The following is a 15,964-nucleotide window of genomic DNA, read 5'->3' as shown; positions in this document are numbered from 1 at the left end:
AACACTAATGCTATCATTTTTTTAATTTTATTTTAATTATGAATTTAATTAGAATATTTAAACATCATGTCGTCTACGGAGTAATATAAATGATTAAATATTTTATTGCTAAAACCGTGCATCGCAAATGACTAACCTAGTATATATATAAAACTAAGGTTATCAACTTACTACCTCCGTTTCTTTTTAGTTGACAAGTATTCCTTTTTAGGAAGTTTTTTTTAGTTAATACGTTTCCTTTTAGTAACTTTTTTACCTTGCATTTACAAACTACCTCATTGCTTTTTCATTCTTTCTCTCTCACTCTCTCTCCTCTCCTTAATATATGTGCATAAATCAAACACGTTAATTAAATAAAAACGAAGGAAGTATATCATTAATATAGTCCCGTAGTCCCGTCCGCACAATATACTTAAAGAAATGGGCCCTTTAGTCCAAAACAAGCCTACTTTTTCGTCTCTAATTCTCTATATATAAGCCTCGTTTTAAGGTTTCCGCCTTTCCCCCCAATCCCAATCCCAATCACTGAAAAAATGGAAAATCTAGATAATCTAGATGTCTGGGAAAACGGGGAAAATATTGATGAGCAAAATAATGCCTGGAAAAATCTTAGTGCCGTTGATGAGCATCTATATTCTCAACTTTCAGTCGATGGTGGGGACGAAATTACACTACGTTGTAAATACACTGGGGAACTATTTCAGCCGTATAAGCCGGAGTATCCTTGGGGCGCCGATAAGGTGAGCAGAAGCATACAAGGAGATGCTCTCTATATATATATCAATGGAGTGCCTGCCGATGCTCTATATATATATATATGCTCTCTATATATGATTAATTGATTATGACTCTTATAAATTTACCTAATTTGATCTAAGGAAACTTTACATACTTTGTACTTTTGATATTTTTTTATAGTACCTAATTCTAAGGAATTGAAACTTTACATATTTTAATAATGTACCTAATTCTAAGGAAACTTTGCATTCTTTTGATATTTTGGTTCTAGATTTTTTTTTTTTTTGTTAAAATAAAAAAGATTAACAAAGTTAATTATTTGGGCACTTAGTTGCGACGCAAACTATAGTTATCATGGCAAGCTACACACACACATATATATATATATATATATATATATATATATAAAAGATAACCTACTTAAAGATAGATGCGGTTTTTTCCCCCTTGGTACACCTATAATTTGACAAGAATAACTCTTGTACAAAGTCTAATAATATAGATGATTCTCATGCAATTTAATGCAGGAATATTAATACAAGCAATAGGTACGAGTACTAAATATATAACATTTCTCTTAAGTTTTTACATCAAACTTTTTTTTAAAATTACCCTCTTTTGAACGTTTTTTTCCTTCACTTTGGGTTGTGGAAAGTATATTACAATGGATGAACTAGTACATACTTCATGCAATTAATGTTGATGTGTTTTCAACCCCAAACCAAGCCCTTAGAGTGTATCCTCTTACCAACCTTATTAGCAACAATCACCCAATTAGACACCTTCTTAATCTCACTTTTCTTCTCTTCAATGGTGTCTAAACTTGGCTTCCAACTTTTTCCCGAGACTTGCCTACTAAGATAATCCGGTTTTTCAATCAAATCCAAACCCTCATCATCAAACTCGCCACCCTCTTCCATTTTCCTATCCTCAGAACCCAATACCTCTTTCTTAGATACCGCAGACTTACCATAGTTATCTTCAATATTACTCATGGCAGGACAAATCTTAGCGAAAAGAGGGATGAATTTCGATGAAGAATTCAATGTTTTTGACCTAAGTATCGCGTTCACCCTAAGAAGAATATGATGAGCCTCTTGGGGAGACAAATGAGCTAGTTTACCTTTCCTTAGAGGAACCATAAGGTAAATTTTATCAACCTCTAGGGTTTTATCAGCTGGCAAAGGAGTAGGCTTTTTTTGTGTTGTTGTTGATTTTAGATCAACCACCATTTGTTGTGGATACTCTAACATTAACTCAGCCACAGTTAAGGGCTTGTCAAATTCTTGGATTGAACCATCTAGAAGGATTACTTTTCCGGTCACCGGCGAACCATTAGACACTTGATTGCCCATTTTGGTGATGATGATCAATACACTAGCAAAACATATAAAGGAGTTTTGTTACAACTTTCTTTTGGGTTGTAATGCAATTAAGCTTAGAGTAAAAAAAAATTTGAGAGTAGAATCATATATAGGAAAAATTGTAATGTATGTATAGTTTAATATGTAACATTAGATTTGTATTTAAGTAGAAATTGTAGGAAGGTGTTTGTTAAACCGCTCCATCTTTCAATAGATAGAAAAGGTGGACTTGGTAACAACTAAACAAATATTAACACTTTCGTATGACATGTTCATGGGGTTGTTGAACTGAGTCCAAGTCCAAATTTAATCTTTTTTTGGAATTGATGATGACATTTTCTGTTTAAGAGGACTTGTTAGATGGAATTTACTTCTTGTTCGTAAGATTTTCTTTCACTTTCTTTATTAATTAAAACTTAAAGATAGGTTTACTTCCTAGATTAGGTATTAGAGGAAGTTTAATCAATACTATAATTACAAAGCCGAACTACTCATATTCGACAAACAATACTCTCTTCGTTTGTAAATGATCAATTTATTACGGAGTAAGTTTTAAATTCTCGTAATTAAGAATATGTCACATCAATTTCATAGTCCCCTTATACTCATCGTAAGGCTATATTGATGAGTATGTGGTAATGTTTTAATAAAGTATACTTTTCTATAGTAAAGAATGCAACAATGTAACTATTATATACTTCTTGTGCTACATGTTATATTAAATGCAGTGTTACTTGGAGCACCTAAAGTGAGAAATATATGCAGTATTGCAGTGAAACGTTGAACCATAACCAAGTAAGTGAGTAACTAGTTTGTGGGGGAGGGTTGTTAAAAAAAAAAAAAAACACCATATGACAAACGATGCATATATATCGATAGCATTAATATTAATTGTATTATTTGTAAGGCAATTAGATTAGCGCATAAATTAATTAGTAGACATAGTGTCTATCAATACATAGGAAAGATCTCTAAGGGATAGTGATTCTCCAAAACTTGTTCAACCCCAGACGAAACTAATCTAACAAGGCGATAAACAACTACTTGGTATAAATTACTCATCCTTTGTAATATGAGACCAAGACACAAAACAAAAAAGAAGTAGGCAACGCCCTTTGGAAGACGCAATCAAGGTCAAATGTGTTGGTTGGCTAATGTTGAACACTTGCTTAGTCCGATTGGAATAGGCCCATTATCTAACTTCATTATCCAAGGGCCCAGTTTGAGGAACATTTATGGGCCCTCTTATTATTTGCCTTTTTTTTTTTTTTTTTTGACAAAAAGGTTCTAGATTTAGCCAAGGATAGATTTTAGATACCAGTAGTAAGTTAAATGCAAGTTTTGAACATTAATGATAAAATTAATATGACTGAATTGAATAAGTACAAGTATCATTCTAATTAATCAAGTAAACAAGCTGTAAAAATTGGACATGTATGGAATTATTGATTCAATTACATCTAAATTCTAAAATTATGCTATTATATCTATAAATCTTCACAATTGCCAATCATTGCAACACATTAGTACAAAATGAGACCAAATTTTTTGGAATTTATTTGCTATGGCTCGTGTTTAAAAAACATTAATAACATACGATTAAAATCATTAGCACAAATTAAACAAGTCCATATATACATCAATATATATTATGATCAAGAATCATTAATTAATTAAATTGCGAAAATAACATCAATAACATACAATTAAAAGTTCATAATTCCATTGTCCGAATTACAAACTACACAACAAAGAATGAAATTACACTACAATTTTACGTACTCTATATCCATTAGACTAATAATTCTAATACTTCAACTCATACTAATTAATATTATTAGGGTTTCCACTTTCTAGCACTCTTCCAAGATAGGCTCAAGAGCAGGCTTCCAAGCATTGCATCTCCTTCTTGGCTCGATTACGAAGATGCTCTGACTAGCCACACCGGAACCACCCGAACCAGGGAAAACCCTAGAACCGCCACGTGTCCTTCCACCACCCAATATATCATCACAAAAAGAACGTATCACAAACTCATTAATAACATTTAGTTGCGCTTTAGACAAAATAGAGTTCACTTTATCAACCGGCACTAGTATGTAAACTTTCCGAGCAAGTAACACGTCATCAGCTTTCAATGACCGAAGCTGGCGAGTTTGCCGGAGTTCTTCAATTGAAGTAACGGCGAAACCTGGGTGCTTAAGCATTATTTCAGCAGCTGTTGAAGGTTGGACTAGGATTATTTTTCCATGTGAATCAATTAATTTTGCCATGCTTTCTTTTTTTATTTCAAAACATGAACTCAAATTTCCCATTTTTTTTTTTTTTTTAGTATTTTGATTTGATGTGAGGAAAGTGTTTTTTCTCATCAAAGAATAATGAAATATATATAGAACTAATAACAGTGTATGATAGGGTTAATCGAAACATTATGATGTTATTATATTAGGAAAGTAAGGAAACCAAATAACAGTAGGAAATTAGAAAAACTATACATATAAATATAAAGATAAGAAAATAGGAAATAAAAAAGGAAACTACCAAAAAAGGTTCTACAAGTTAAAATACTTTCCTAATAATTGAAAACAAAATAATTAACTTATTCCCTATATAAGAAAAAAGTGAGAATATAAATCAAGCTTCGGTAACCCTATTAGACAAGAATTAATTTAGATTGGAGTTATATCAATAGTCATAATATTTCGAAGTTTTTTTTTCTTTATTTTATCATTTACCTAGCTAATATGTTCTAACTTCTAAGACACCAAAATTTTTTAAAAAATAAAAATTAATAAAATATGATCAAGGTAATATATATCACAAAGTTTCATACTTCCTCTATTTTTTGTTAAATGTCTATTGTGCACGAAGTATTAGGCAAAAGATCGAGTACCATAAAATTTCCTATGTGGTTGGCCACACAGTGTGATTGGGGCTACTCAATCAGGGTTACTCGATTGGTAAGGGGTAACTCAGTTATGGGTTACTCGATCGGTTAGAGGGTTACCTCATCAGGGGTTATTTCGTCAAGGGTTACCTTATAGGGATTTAATTCGCCAGGGATTACCTAATCAGGAGCTTATTCACTCGGGGGTTACCAAATCAGGGTTACTCAGTCAGTGTTTTGGTGTATGTTAGCCGAAAGTATGTTGCAATAATATTGGAACAGAGGAAGTATGTAACTATAAATTAGAATTTATGCATTTTTAAGTAGGTTGATTTTCCTTACACGAACACTAATTGAATCAAAACTACACATACTTGTATAAAAGACTTGTCCTAACCTGGTTGATAAATTTTAACATAATCTTACTAAAATTTCACGAGTTGACTAACTTAAGGAGATAATATTATATCATATGTATTAAAAATTGTTTTCTTCTTTTTCTTGTTGAAGATAGATAGATATATCTAATTTGGTAGCAAGAATAAAAAGTGTGTAATTATTCCTTGAGGAGTAAACCTAATAATGAGGAGTTTATTTGATCAAGATTAAGTATAGAAAAATTATATTTCCCTATGTTTTTGCCCCATTGTAAAAAAAATTAGATCAAACTTTATTAAATTTGATTGTACATTGTTACTAATCTTTAAGTAATAATATAGTCAAGTGGATCTTAAACTATTGGATTCATTTCATTGTATAGTTTATTAATATCAAGTTTTTATAATTTTACGCACACAAAATAGATATATAATCATTATAAGATGCGTCTTGAATAAAATGGGACAAAAAAAAATAAATAAATAGGGATAGACGGAGTAAATTATATCCTTTATACAGAAAAAAAAAACCTTTTCGTTTTTGATTTGGTTTTTACACAAGTATCAAAATTACTAGTCAAAAATCAAAATTCACTAATAAGTACTATTATATACTTGTACCTTCTAAATTTAATTAGCACCCTTCTAAAATGGGTTCAAGAACAGGTTCCCAAACCTTACAAAATCTCTTTCTTTGACCGGTTAAACCGGTACACTTCCCACTCAAATCCTTCACCAAGTCCTCCAAACTTTGACCATCTAAACCATTATTAGCCTCCAAGTCAGGAGAAATCTTTGAACCGCCACGTGTCCTTCCACCTACTTTTCCATTACAAGAACAAACAAGAGAGTCAATAGCAGCCATTTGCAAGTCAGTCAACCTAGAGTTGACTTTGTCAACCGGCACTAGTAGGTAAACTTTCCGGCCATGTAACACATCGTCTGCCCTCATTGCCGTTATACGACGAGTCTCCCGGAGATCATCCATGGGAGCGATCGCGAAGCCGGGATGTTCAAGCATTAGTTCAGCAACCATTGTAGGGAGGTTCACAAGTTTTAGTTGTCCTAGTGAATCTACTAACTTTGCCATATTTTTTGAGTTTGATGAATTTTGAACCTTATAACATGAACTCAAATTTCCCATATTTTTTGTTTTTCCTAGAGAGAAAAAAAAGGTCAAATTATTTTGATGTTGGTAGTTTTTTTTTGGTGTGTGAGATTTGAGAAAGAAAGGCTCTATTTATATAAAGAAAATAAAATTGGTGTAAGATATATATAATGTCAAAAGAGAGTGTAGTACGTGTGATTTAAGGGAAGAGTTCAAAAGTCAATAGTAAAATGATTAAACGAGTATAAGTTGAATTGAAAATGTCTTTGTATTAAAAAATTGTGACGTGGAAGAAAATGTGTGATTAAATTTTTAAGGGAAATTTCAGGGTTATTTCCTTTTGGTTTTGGATCAAGATTATTTAATCATGGGTTAATTTCCTATGGTTGTCTTCTTTTTGACTTTAGTCTCGTATGATGTGATCATTTTTTAATGAAAAACATGTGTAGATATCATAGCTCTACCGACCTAGTGAAATTGATCCGGTCCGACTAGAGTGACTAAATCGGCTAGCTAATTTAGACTCGGGTTTTGTTCTAAATACTCTCCCTGATACTAAATATTTTTTACTTTTTAAATGTGTACGTTTGTCAATATATTACTTTTTGATTATAAATATCTATTTTTGCATTTTATATTAAAATTATTACAATTAAATATAATAAACTACTTATTGAGACACATTGTGTGCATCTTAGAGATGAAGTTGTATGTACCTCATTGAATTAAACCAAATATGTCTAAATTATGTTTTATATATTGAGAGTTATTAAGAAGATTCTTTCAACCTATGAATAGACCAAGATTCCTCAAAAAAAAAAAAAAAAAAAAAAAAAAAAAAAAAGCCAAGATTCCAAAATGAGAAGAACAAAAAAGATCAGAGTGAGTAGAAAAAAGAAGTTGAACGTATCTATAAATTAAAATATTAGAATTGGTATGTATATTGAGAGTATTATTCACACTCATTAGAGAACTTTTGATATGTAATAGCTAAAATCTAAAATATCTAATTGTAAATTGGATTTTAGGCTTTTGTTTGTTAGATTGACAGCTTTTAAGTAATTTAACAGACATGTAAAAAGCTATTGTCGAACACACCCATGATTAATGGTAGGGTAATTTTTTTAATTTTTTTTGTTTCATTATAGTTAGTACATAGTAGATTATGGGTCTTCGCTTTTTGAGGGGTGTTACATGATACAATGGGTTTTACCTGCGAGAGATAGACAAGTACGAGATATTACTCTGAAGAGCTAATACTTCAAATTCGAAGACAGCAAATTAGGCCTAGAAGGTTTAAATAAACTTCTTCAAGCAGATGTGAAATGTTAACTCAAAATGGGTGAAAATCCTGATTAGACTGCATGATTCAAACATTCACTGGCTGTTCCATGCAAATCCGAAGCAGTAAAATTCTTAATCCCAGCCACTTAATTAAAAAAATAAATAAAAACGAATTCAAACTAAATGATGTATAACATCAACCTCGCTTAATATTTTAGTTCATACCCTACATTCTCCTCCTTGTTAACAAGGTGTGACACTTAGCCAACGCAATCTTCTAGTTGATGTACTCGGACATCCACTTGAATCCTTCACCATAACCCATTTTGCGGACAATACTGCACATGAAAACCTCGAGAGGTCGGACATTGGAGCCAGCCAGATTTACTTTACCTTTGCCTGTTGTACAGTTGGACAATCCAAGATGGTAGCGAAGTTCATCCTCTGAAGCTGCATATGGTATGTCAATCTTGTTGCCTAAGATGAGAAATGGAACGTTAGCCAATGCTTCATCGGATAGAAGGGCATCTAGTTCCTTCTTTGACTCAAAAAACCTCTCCTTATCGAATGCATCAACCAGGTACACCACAGCATCCACCTGCGAGAGAAAATATATGCATAACTTGTACTGTACCAAATATAACATGTTCTTAATCACCAATTAACGGCAACAAATAGACATCTGAATATGTAATATGATTCCCTGTACAAATATCCAAAGGTGTCTTACTAGACTACTACTTCACCGAGAGAGAGAGAGAGAGAGAGAGAGAAACCTTTTCATCTGAAGTTATTTTGAATGTGAAATGTATTTAGATAACCCTTATCTAAACTAATTTTCCTTTTTTGAACTTTGTTTCTAGTAACTTTTATTTTTGATAATGGTAAAAAGAGAAAAGTATCAATACGAAAGAAAAGTCATGTTTCCAGATGACAACTTGTATGAGTACAAATCCAAATTCCATACAATAAAGCTCGCTGTCAAAAACAAAATCTGCTTTAAATAGACGGGACACAAAACAAGTAGCTCTAAATGACGTTATGAATGATGGGTTGCCTAATTGCAGCATATAAAAATCTATAAAGATAAACCATCACTGTAACTGTAGTTTACAGCCTGTTTAGATGGATAAAATTAAAGAATGGCGGGAGCAATCAACAAGGGAAAGGTTAAACTATTTTGACATTAATAGACTTTACTTTGTTGAATAGGGGAGTAAGATTGAAGGTTTAGGCTATCATCATCCTCTCCCAGAGACCAATTACTTTGACATTCCATCCCCTTCTATTCACAGAACAGTCAAACCATTATCAACAAAATTTGATGGTTCAACTTAGAATTTTAGAAACATTTTACTTCCGCCACCCTCTAGGAAAATTCAAAACTTACTGTACTGACCTTTCGTCACTTATACTAGAACTAGAACACTCAGACGAGAACATCCAGTGAATCACCTTCTTTACCTTCTGTCCTTTCCGATTTCTGTGCATCAGAGAGAAGAAAACAAGAATGGGGGAACTATCTAATTACTCCCAAATAAAAAGAAGTTACACTAGTAGTCGAATCCAGCTAAGTTACGTAACCTATCTCAGCACGGCAACACTACAAACATAAGCCAATACATCCTATATATACTCACTGCATACCATCATATTTTTGTTTTTTATACATCTGAATACAACTTCCTTCCTCATTTCTCTATCCACCAAAGGAAGGCCCTATCCGGGTTATAGACTTACAGGCAGAATATTATCTAAGGAGGAAATCCTGAATGACCATGCATAAAGCTATCTGACCAGAATTTTGCAGCCCTTTTAGTGTTTTTATTAAAAAAGAATGGAGTGACCTAGGCCAAGTCCACAACTTAAAGTGCAATAAAAATTGCAGAAACGTTGGAAGATAGAGTGGAAATCATGAAATTCAGAATAAAAGCCAATAGTTCAACAAATACAAGAAACAAAAAATCATGATATCCACCAAAGGAAGGCCCTATCCTGCTTGCTAAACCTGACTACAAGAAATCTGTATATGAGATCTTGTATAACGCGTCTGCGCATCTCTCTTGCCATTTTGCAAGAAGCAGCTCCAAGGAAGGCTATGAGCCCAGAAGAATCAATTTCACTTTCTAAGAGAATGTTTTCAACTACATATTTAATTAATTCAGTCAAGCACTCTACCCTTGTCCAAACCATGTCATGCCATTTCACTGATAAGACAAATAATCAGTGAAGGATTGTTGGCTTCTTTAGAGCAATGTAAAGCACTATCACTCTTTAAAGAACAGATAATCACACTTTGTCCCTTTCCATATTAAAAGGAATCTTTTATCAAAACCCTTAGTAGAAGTGATGTAACAGTGAATATGATTTTTTGGGTCTCCCAAGAAAATATTCCATTGAACAATGTGATTGTCTAAACTTGTGGCTTGATGTGGTTGGCTAAAATGATCTGATATTGACCATCCCTCAAATATTAACTGCACCTCTATCTTACATTGTTCAGTAAATTTGCTGTTAGCAGCTGGTAATCTGGTATCTAACCAATTACTTTCATAGTCTCATACTTTCAAAACTCAATAGAATAAAAAAAATAAGTTTGCGTTATTAGCCATATCCGGAAGCTTAATCATACTCCTTCCGTCCTTACTTTCCTTTTTGGGTTGTACCTAAAAGATAGAGCAACAATTTCTCTTTACTCTGTCTACAAATCAACATGCTAAATAAGAAATCTTCACACCATTTTATACAACACTTGATGAAGTGAAAAAAGAGGACAGGGTGATCTTTCAAAGACGAAGGAAGTGATAAACAGATGCAGTCCATGCAGCTCATCAGATCAAAAATTACTTCAAATCCTTCCTTTGGCTAATACTCCGTATTCTACTAGTTGAGCTACTTTTTATTAGACCTATTGGTATTTAAAGCCATTAAAAGCAAGCCAATTGCTAAGGACTATATCTATCACTAATTGTTTTCACTGACCTCCTATAGCAAGCAAAAGAAGGTGATGCATATCACTTTGTGTAAACCCTGTAAGTAGCTATAGCCTAATGAAGCAGAGAATGTGGCTAATCTCAGTATTTCTTTATCATCGTTTAAGCACAAGCAGTTACTCCTTTTCATCTATCTTATGGATGCAAGGAAAGATGGATGGTTCACCTCCAGTGTCTAACATAATATGAACAATGCTTGCAATATTATTGTATCTAGATTATATTATTTTACAAGTAACATTTATCTTTGCAATTACGAGAAATGACAGAATAAAACAACCAAGTTAGCAGATGAAACACAAAAGAATATTGATCACAGCAACTTTGACCAACAATACCAAGCCTCAACAAGTTCCAAAAACCGTGTAGTACATATCAGCTAATTATCAACCAAAATAATGTACCTTGGCATAGTAATCCTTCCAAACCCGGCGAGCAATCTGATGACCTCCCAAATCAAAAGCTTTGAACTTGATTTTCCCAATGCTCAACTCTTCCGACGTCGGGTGCTGTGTTGGCTGATGTTGAACCAGCCTCTGCACTCACCATTCAGCCATTACATATATCAAACAACAGCTCACTTAAATATCCCAACAAGATTAAATCACCCAAATCACTTCAATTTCTTCATTCAGTCACAAATTAGAATACAAGAAATAGAAGTTTATACAATAATCAAGACCAAATTACAATTCTCTACATTACAAAACAAAGATAAATTAAAAAAGACATGCAGACACCCAACTATATTACTCATGGAGTCATGGATCGGATCACATAACACATCAAAACTCCAAATCCGTTATATTTTTCTTGATTAATGAATTCCAAAGATTCAATTATAACCCTTTAAATAGTTCACTAATATAAGATGGGCATTCCGAAAATTCAATTTATTCTCAACTAAATTCATCAATATGTGATGGGTAATCCTTTTAATTCAATTTTTTTTCCCAGTAAAACTCATAAAAATAAGATGGGCTACATTATAATTCAATTTTCCCCAATAATCATACACATGAGATGACCTTCCAAAAACATAATTCATTAACTTGAGATGGGCATTCCAAAAATTCAATTTTTCTCAGACAAATTTTATAAATATGAGAAGGGCAATCCTAAATTTCAATCAATTGAATAATCAAAGCAAAAACCATGATGAGAAATTTCAAATTAAATTAATTCCAACAATAAATCAATTCTAATCAACTATAAATTATAAACAAATTACCTCATCTTTGAGCATATGAAGGAGGGTAGTTTTACCGGCATTATCAAGGCCTAAAAACAAGATCTTGGCCTCTTTTTGCCATAACCCAAGAGAGGCTAAGATCCCAGAAAACCAATCCCAAAGAAACATAATTATAAATTAACTTTTTAAATTAGATTTTCTAAGATCTGAAAAAAAAAAAAAAAAACAAAAACAAAAATTGAGGAACTAATTTGAATCAAACCCAAAAAATTGAGATTAAAAATGTGGGATGATCAACAAAATGAAAATGGTTAGTAATAAATGCAGCCGACAGGAAGATTGATTCGGAGAGAAATGGAGTGATGAGAAAATCTTGAGAGAGAGAGAGAGAAAGAGGGGAAGGTGATGTGAGAGTGGTGTAAGGATGTGTCATTGGGTTGGTGAATTATGGAATTTTCCATACTATACTCTATTCAATTTTTAATTTTTTTTTTTTTTTAGAAATTATCAATTTTATTGTAGGAAGAATTCAAAAATTAACTAAATTATAAGGAAAATAAACTACACTTAGAAAAATATACTGTATTTTGTACAAAATAAAAAGGTTAAAATTTAAATGATATTAACAATAATAGACTTAATAATGTTAAATTGATATTTTAAGGGTGAAAGAATTTTTTTTTTTTCTGAGTAAAGATTCATTCATTAATAAAAGATCATAAGATATATAGTCATCAATAAATCAAAGCATTAATCATTTAATCCCATAATTGACAAACAAAGATGAAATGGAATGGAATGAGAATATATTCCATAAACCAAAGTCAATATTGATCAGAGTTGAGTGAAAAACACAACACCAATAGATATAAACATAAAATCAAAAACATCTACAAAAGATGACGACTTCCCAACATAGACTTCGAGACATCAAGTTGATTATTCAAACCACATTTTGGATCTTTAATTCGCTACCAATGCAACATAACTTTTAAAATGTTCACAAATAATATATATAGTTGAACAAGATTCATTCTCAAGATTGTATACATTTATTGTAAACTTGTCATGGTTTCAAACCAACTTATATGGCACGCCCGGAGACTCCTCATGCGTTCGCTTTAATTTTTTTAAATGATGGCTCGGAAATTTAAATAACCTCTGGGCTTTAGTTTTTGACAATTTTCAACTATCCCAATCAAAACCAAAAAGGAAACATGGTTATGGTGCTTCACATGGACCCTGTGACACCTCGAGAGACAAGAGTCCATTTAGGTGGTTGGAACCATCCACCTTTGCCTTTAAACTTTTAATTTAACTATTTATAAATGTACGTCTCCCTTTGTTAACTTATGTGATCACTAGTGGTCATATACTGATATACGGTTCTAAACAACAAGAATATAACTTTGAGGTGCAACCCATATCATCCTCAAGAGTTTTTACCACCAAATTTCAAAACCTTTAAAATTGGACCGACTTCGTGTATTATAGCCTTGAGTTTTAGCCAATTTTTTACTTTTTCGAATGAAAATAATTAGACTGTTTTCCATGGCCCTACGATATGTCTGGAGCTCAATTAATTTATCGACTTAGTGATGATTCAGTTTTGTTGAATTATTTAGAGTATTGGTGACAAACATTCATGTGTTTGATTGAATTTCTTGGGTTAAGATGTTGAAATTCAATTGAACAAGTAAAAGAACAATTTGTATCTTGGTTTAGAGAAGTGTTCCTCCGCTCTGTAGTCCGCCGGTGGCGAGCTCGGCAGGGCGAGCCACCGCCCGGCAGGGCACGACAGCACCCAAATTTTTCCAGGTTGCTTGATTTCGGCTCGCCCGGCAGGGCGTGGGAGGCAATATTGACGGTTATTCTTCAGTTATGCTTGGTTTATTGCTCTTGATATAAATATGAGAGTTCATATTGATGATAAAACTTCAAGAAATCAGTTTTATTCTCATTCTCTTGAAACCTTTTGCAAGTTATTGTTCATCATCACAAATCACAAAAGCTTATTTACATTGTATTGTAATCATCCTTCTTGTGATTGCAATTGTTCTTCGTTGTATCTCCTGAGTAAATTTCCGTGATACTCGGTTGTAGTATAGGTCGGAATTATACTTTTGGCAAAGTGATCCCGTTCACGCCTGGATGATTTTTCTGTTAATTTCATTAGCAATTTTCTTTGTGACCCTTGTAAACATAAAATCCCCCAACAACTTTCATGTCAAATCACTTTTTCGACTAATTTTGTGATATTAATCGAGATATAAAGTTTAAGAACTTAGAAACATTTAATTGAATTTGATCAAAACATGGTGTAAAATTTTTCCAAATTATAAACATGTAGAATATTAATTGAAAGTTAGCTAGTTTATACTTTAATTTATACATAGTACATTGTAAAGTCAAGGATAAGGAGTTAAATAATGAGAAAAAAAAGGAACAAATCAAATATCTTAATGTACTATAAACACTATTCATTTCATTCCAAAATAATACACGAAAAGTCAAAAGAAAAACTTGGAAAATTCGTCTAAAGAGACAACACATAAATACAACTATGTACATGTAACATGTACAACAATTGTTTGTGTGATTAGAACTACATAATCCTAATTAAATACATTTATTATTGTACAAATGCATAATTTGGAGGTTGAAGTGTAAAGGGAGATAATAAATTAAAGATTTATAGATTTAAAGTAGCCACTTCATGAAATGTTCTTGGGATGCTTCACAACCACCATGGGACACTTCACTTGTTTTGCACAATCGTAGCTTACACTTCCTAGAATAGTCCTGTAATCATGAAATTATAATTTGTCAAATATTAATTACAATTTAGATTATATAATAATCTTAAATAAATATCTTAATGCAAAAGTTAAACATTTAATTACCTCTTTAAAAATCCATAACCATGGCTTCCCATAACAAGCATATCAGCCCCTAATTTCTCAACTGTTCCACAAATTACATCTTTGGCATCTCCACTCCCAACTTTCTTTTCTACCTTAATCTGTAATTTATAAAACATAATACAATTAAAAGTGTTACTATTAATATTAACACTTATTAAATTAAATTAAGGATGATTAAAATTAATTAATTATGCAAGACAAGTGTACATACATTGATTTGGGACTTCATACAGACTTGTTGGGCTTTAGACATCACTGAATCAACAAGCTTGCTATAATAATCTTCCAAATCTGCTACAACATCATTTCCAAACAAATAACCTGCCAAAACAATTTTAATCTTAGTACAAAAATTATACTCATGAATTACTCCCTCCGTCTTAGAATAAAGTAATTAACCTAAAAAGATGCTTACCGGCAACATCGAAAGCCGAAAAATTAGACGGAGGAGGAGGCTTGACATAGAGAAGAACAAGAGTTGTAGAATTTGTTGAAACAGAAATTACGTTGTTTAGACACCATGATAAAGCATGCATGCTCTCTTCACTTTCATCTACTGCTACCACTATTTTTTTCTCTCCTCCATTTTCTACTTCCATTTTTTCTTATTACAAAAATATCTTTTATTATTATTATTATTTTTGTTTATTTTCTACAAAATATTATTTCATCCTTTTTTTAGTAGGTGAATAGAAAAAAAGATTTTTTTTTCATTCTATTTATAGAGAAGATGAAGGTAGTGTTCATTATGATGGTTTAAATTATTCAGTTTGCTGAGGTGTTGTTTGTTTTGTAAATCTAAGGGTTTAAGAGTAAATTAGCTGCCTAGATATTATGAATTGAAAGGCTTATCATCTCATAGGTGTTAATGGTTTTGCTTAATGAATCAACGGTTGTGGACCCTAACGCTTTTATGTACTCTATACTTTATAGTGAATGATATTTTATTTATTTATTTTTTAAAAATAAGGCTAGTATATGGTTTTATAGTGAGTTATTAACCAAATGAAAAGTAAATACTACCTCCGTTATATATTATTTGCAACGATTTGACATAAAGTAGAGAGGAAAAATGTCTAATCGTTGCAAATAATATG

At 32.1% G+C, this 15,964-nt stretch overlaps 3 protein-coding genes across 3 annotated transcripts; all 3 read right to left on the bottom strand.

The window, feature by feature from the left end:
- Positions 1 to 1,448: 1,448 nt before the first annotated feature.
- On the bottom strand, positions 1,449 to 2,093 carry LOC145568032 (uncharacterized). The gene has a single exon (XM_081627475.1). It carries the CDS (start codon positions 2,091 to 2,093, stop codon positions 1,449 to 1,451), a length of 645 nt encoding a protein of 214 aa, XP_081483601.1.
- Positions 2,094 to 7,755: 5,662 nt separating this feature from the next.
- Positions 7,756 to 12,348, bottom strand: LOC145567092 (small COPII coat GTPase SAR1A-like). Its single transcript, XM_081626319.1, has 3 exons — positions 11,983 to 12,348; positions 11,156 to 11,287; positions 7,756 to 8,356 (listed from the first exon to the last, which is right to left on the bottom strand). Exons 1-3 carry the CDS (start codon positions 12,109 to 12,111, stop codon positions 8,036 to 8,038), a joined length of 582 nt encoding a protein of 193 aa, XP_081482445.1. The 5' UTR covers positions 12,112 to 12,348; the 3' UTR covers positions 7,756 to 8,035.
- Positions 12,349 to 14,398: 2,050 nt separating this feature from the next.
- Positions 14,399 to 15,570, bottom strand: LOC145568137 (universal stress protein A-like protein). The gene is made up of 4 exons (XM_081627570.1): positions 15,283 to 15,570; positions 15,079 to 15,188; positions 14,847 to 14,965; positions 14,399 to 14,745 (listed from the first exon to the last, which is right to left on the bottom strand). Exons 1-4 carry the CDS (start codon positions 15,464 to 15,466, stop codon positions 14,658 to 14,660), a joined length of 501 nt encoding a protein of 166 aa, XP_081483696.1. The 5' UTR covers positions 15,467 to 15,570; the 3' UTR covers positions 14,399 to 14,657.
- Positions 15,571 to 15,964: the final 394 nt, after the last annotated feature.

This window comes from Chenopodium album, chromosome 11, assembly GCF_948465745.1.
Source record: "Chenopodium album chromosome 11, dcCheAlbu1.1, whole genome shotgun sequence".
NCBI classification, from domain to species: Eukaryota; Viridiplantae; Streptophyta; class Magnoliopsida; order Caryophyllales; family Amaranthaceae; genus Chenopodium; species Chenopodium album.
The sequence above is the reverse complement of the archived record's forward strand: the minus strand, read 5'-3'. Positions and strand labels throughout refer to the sequence as shown.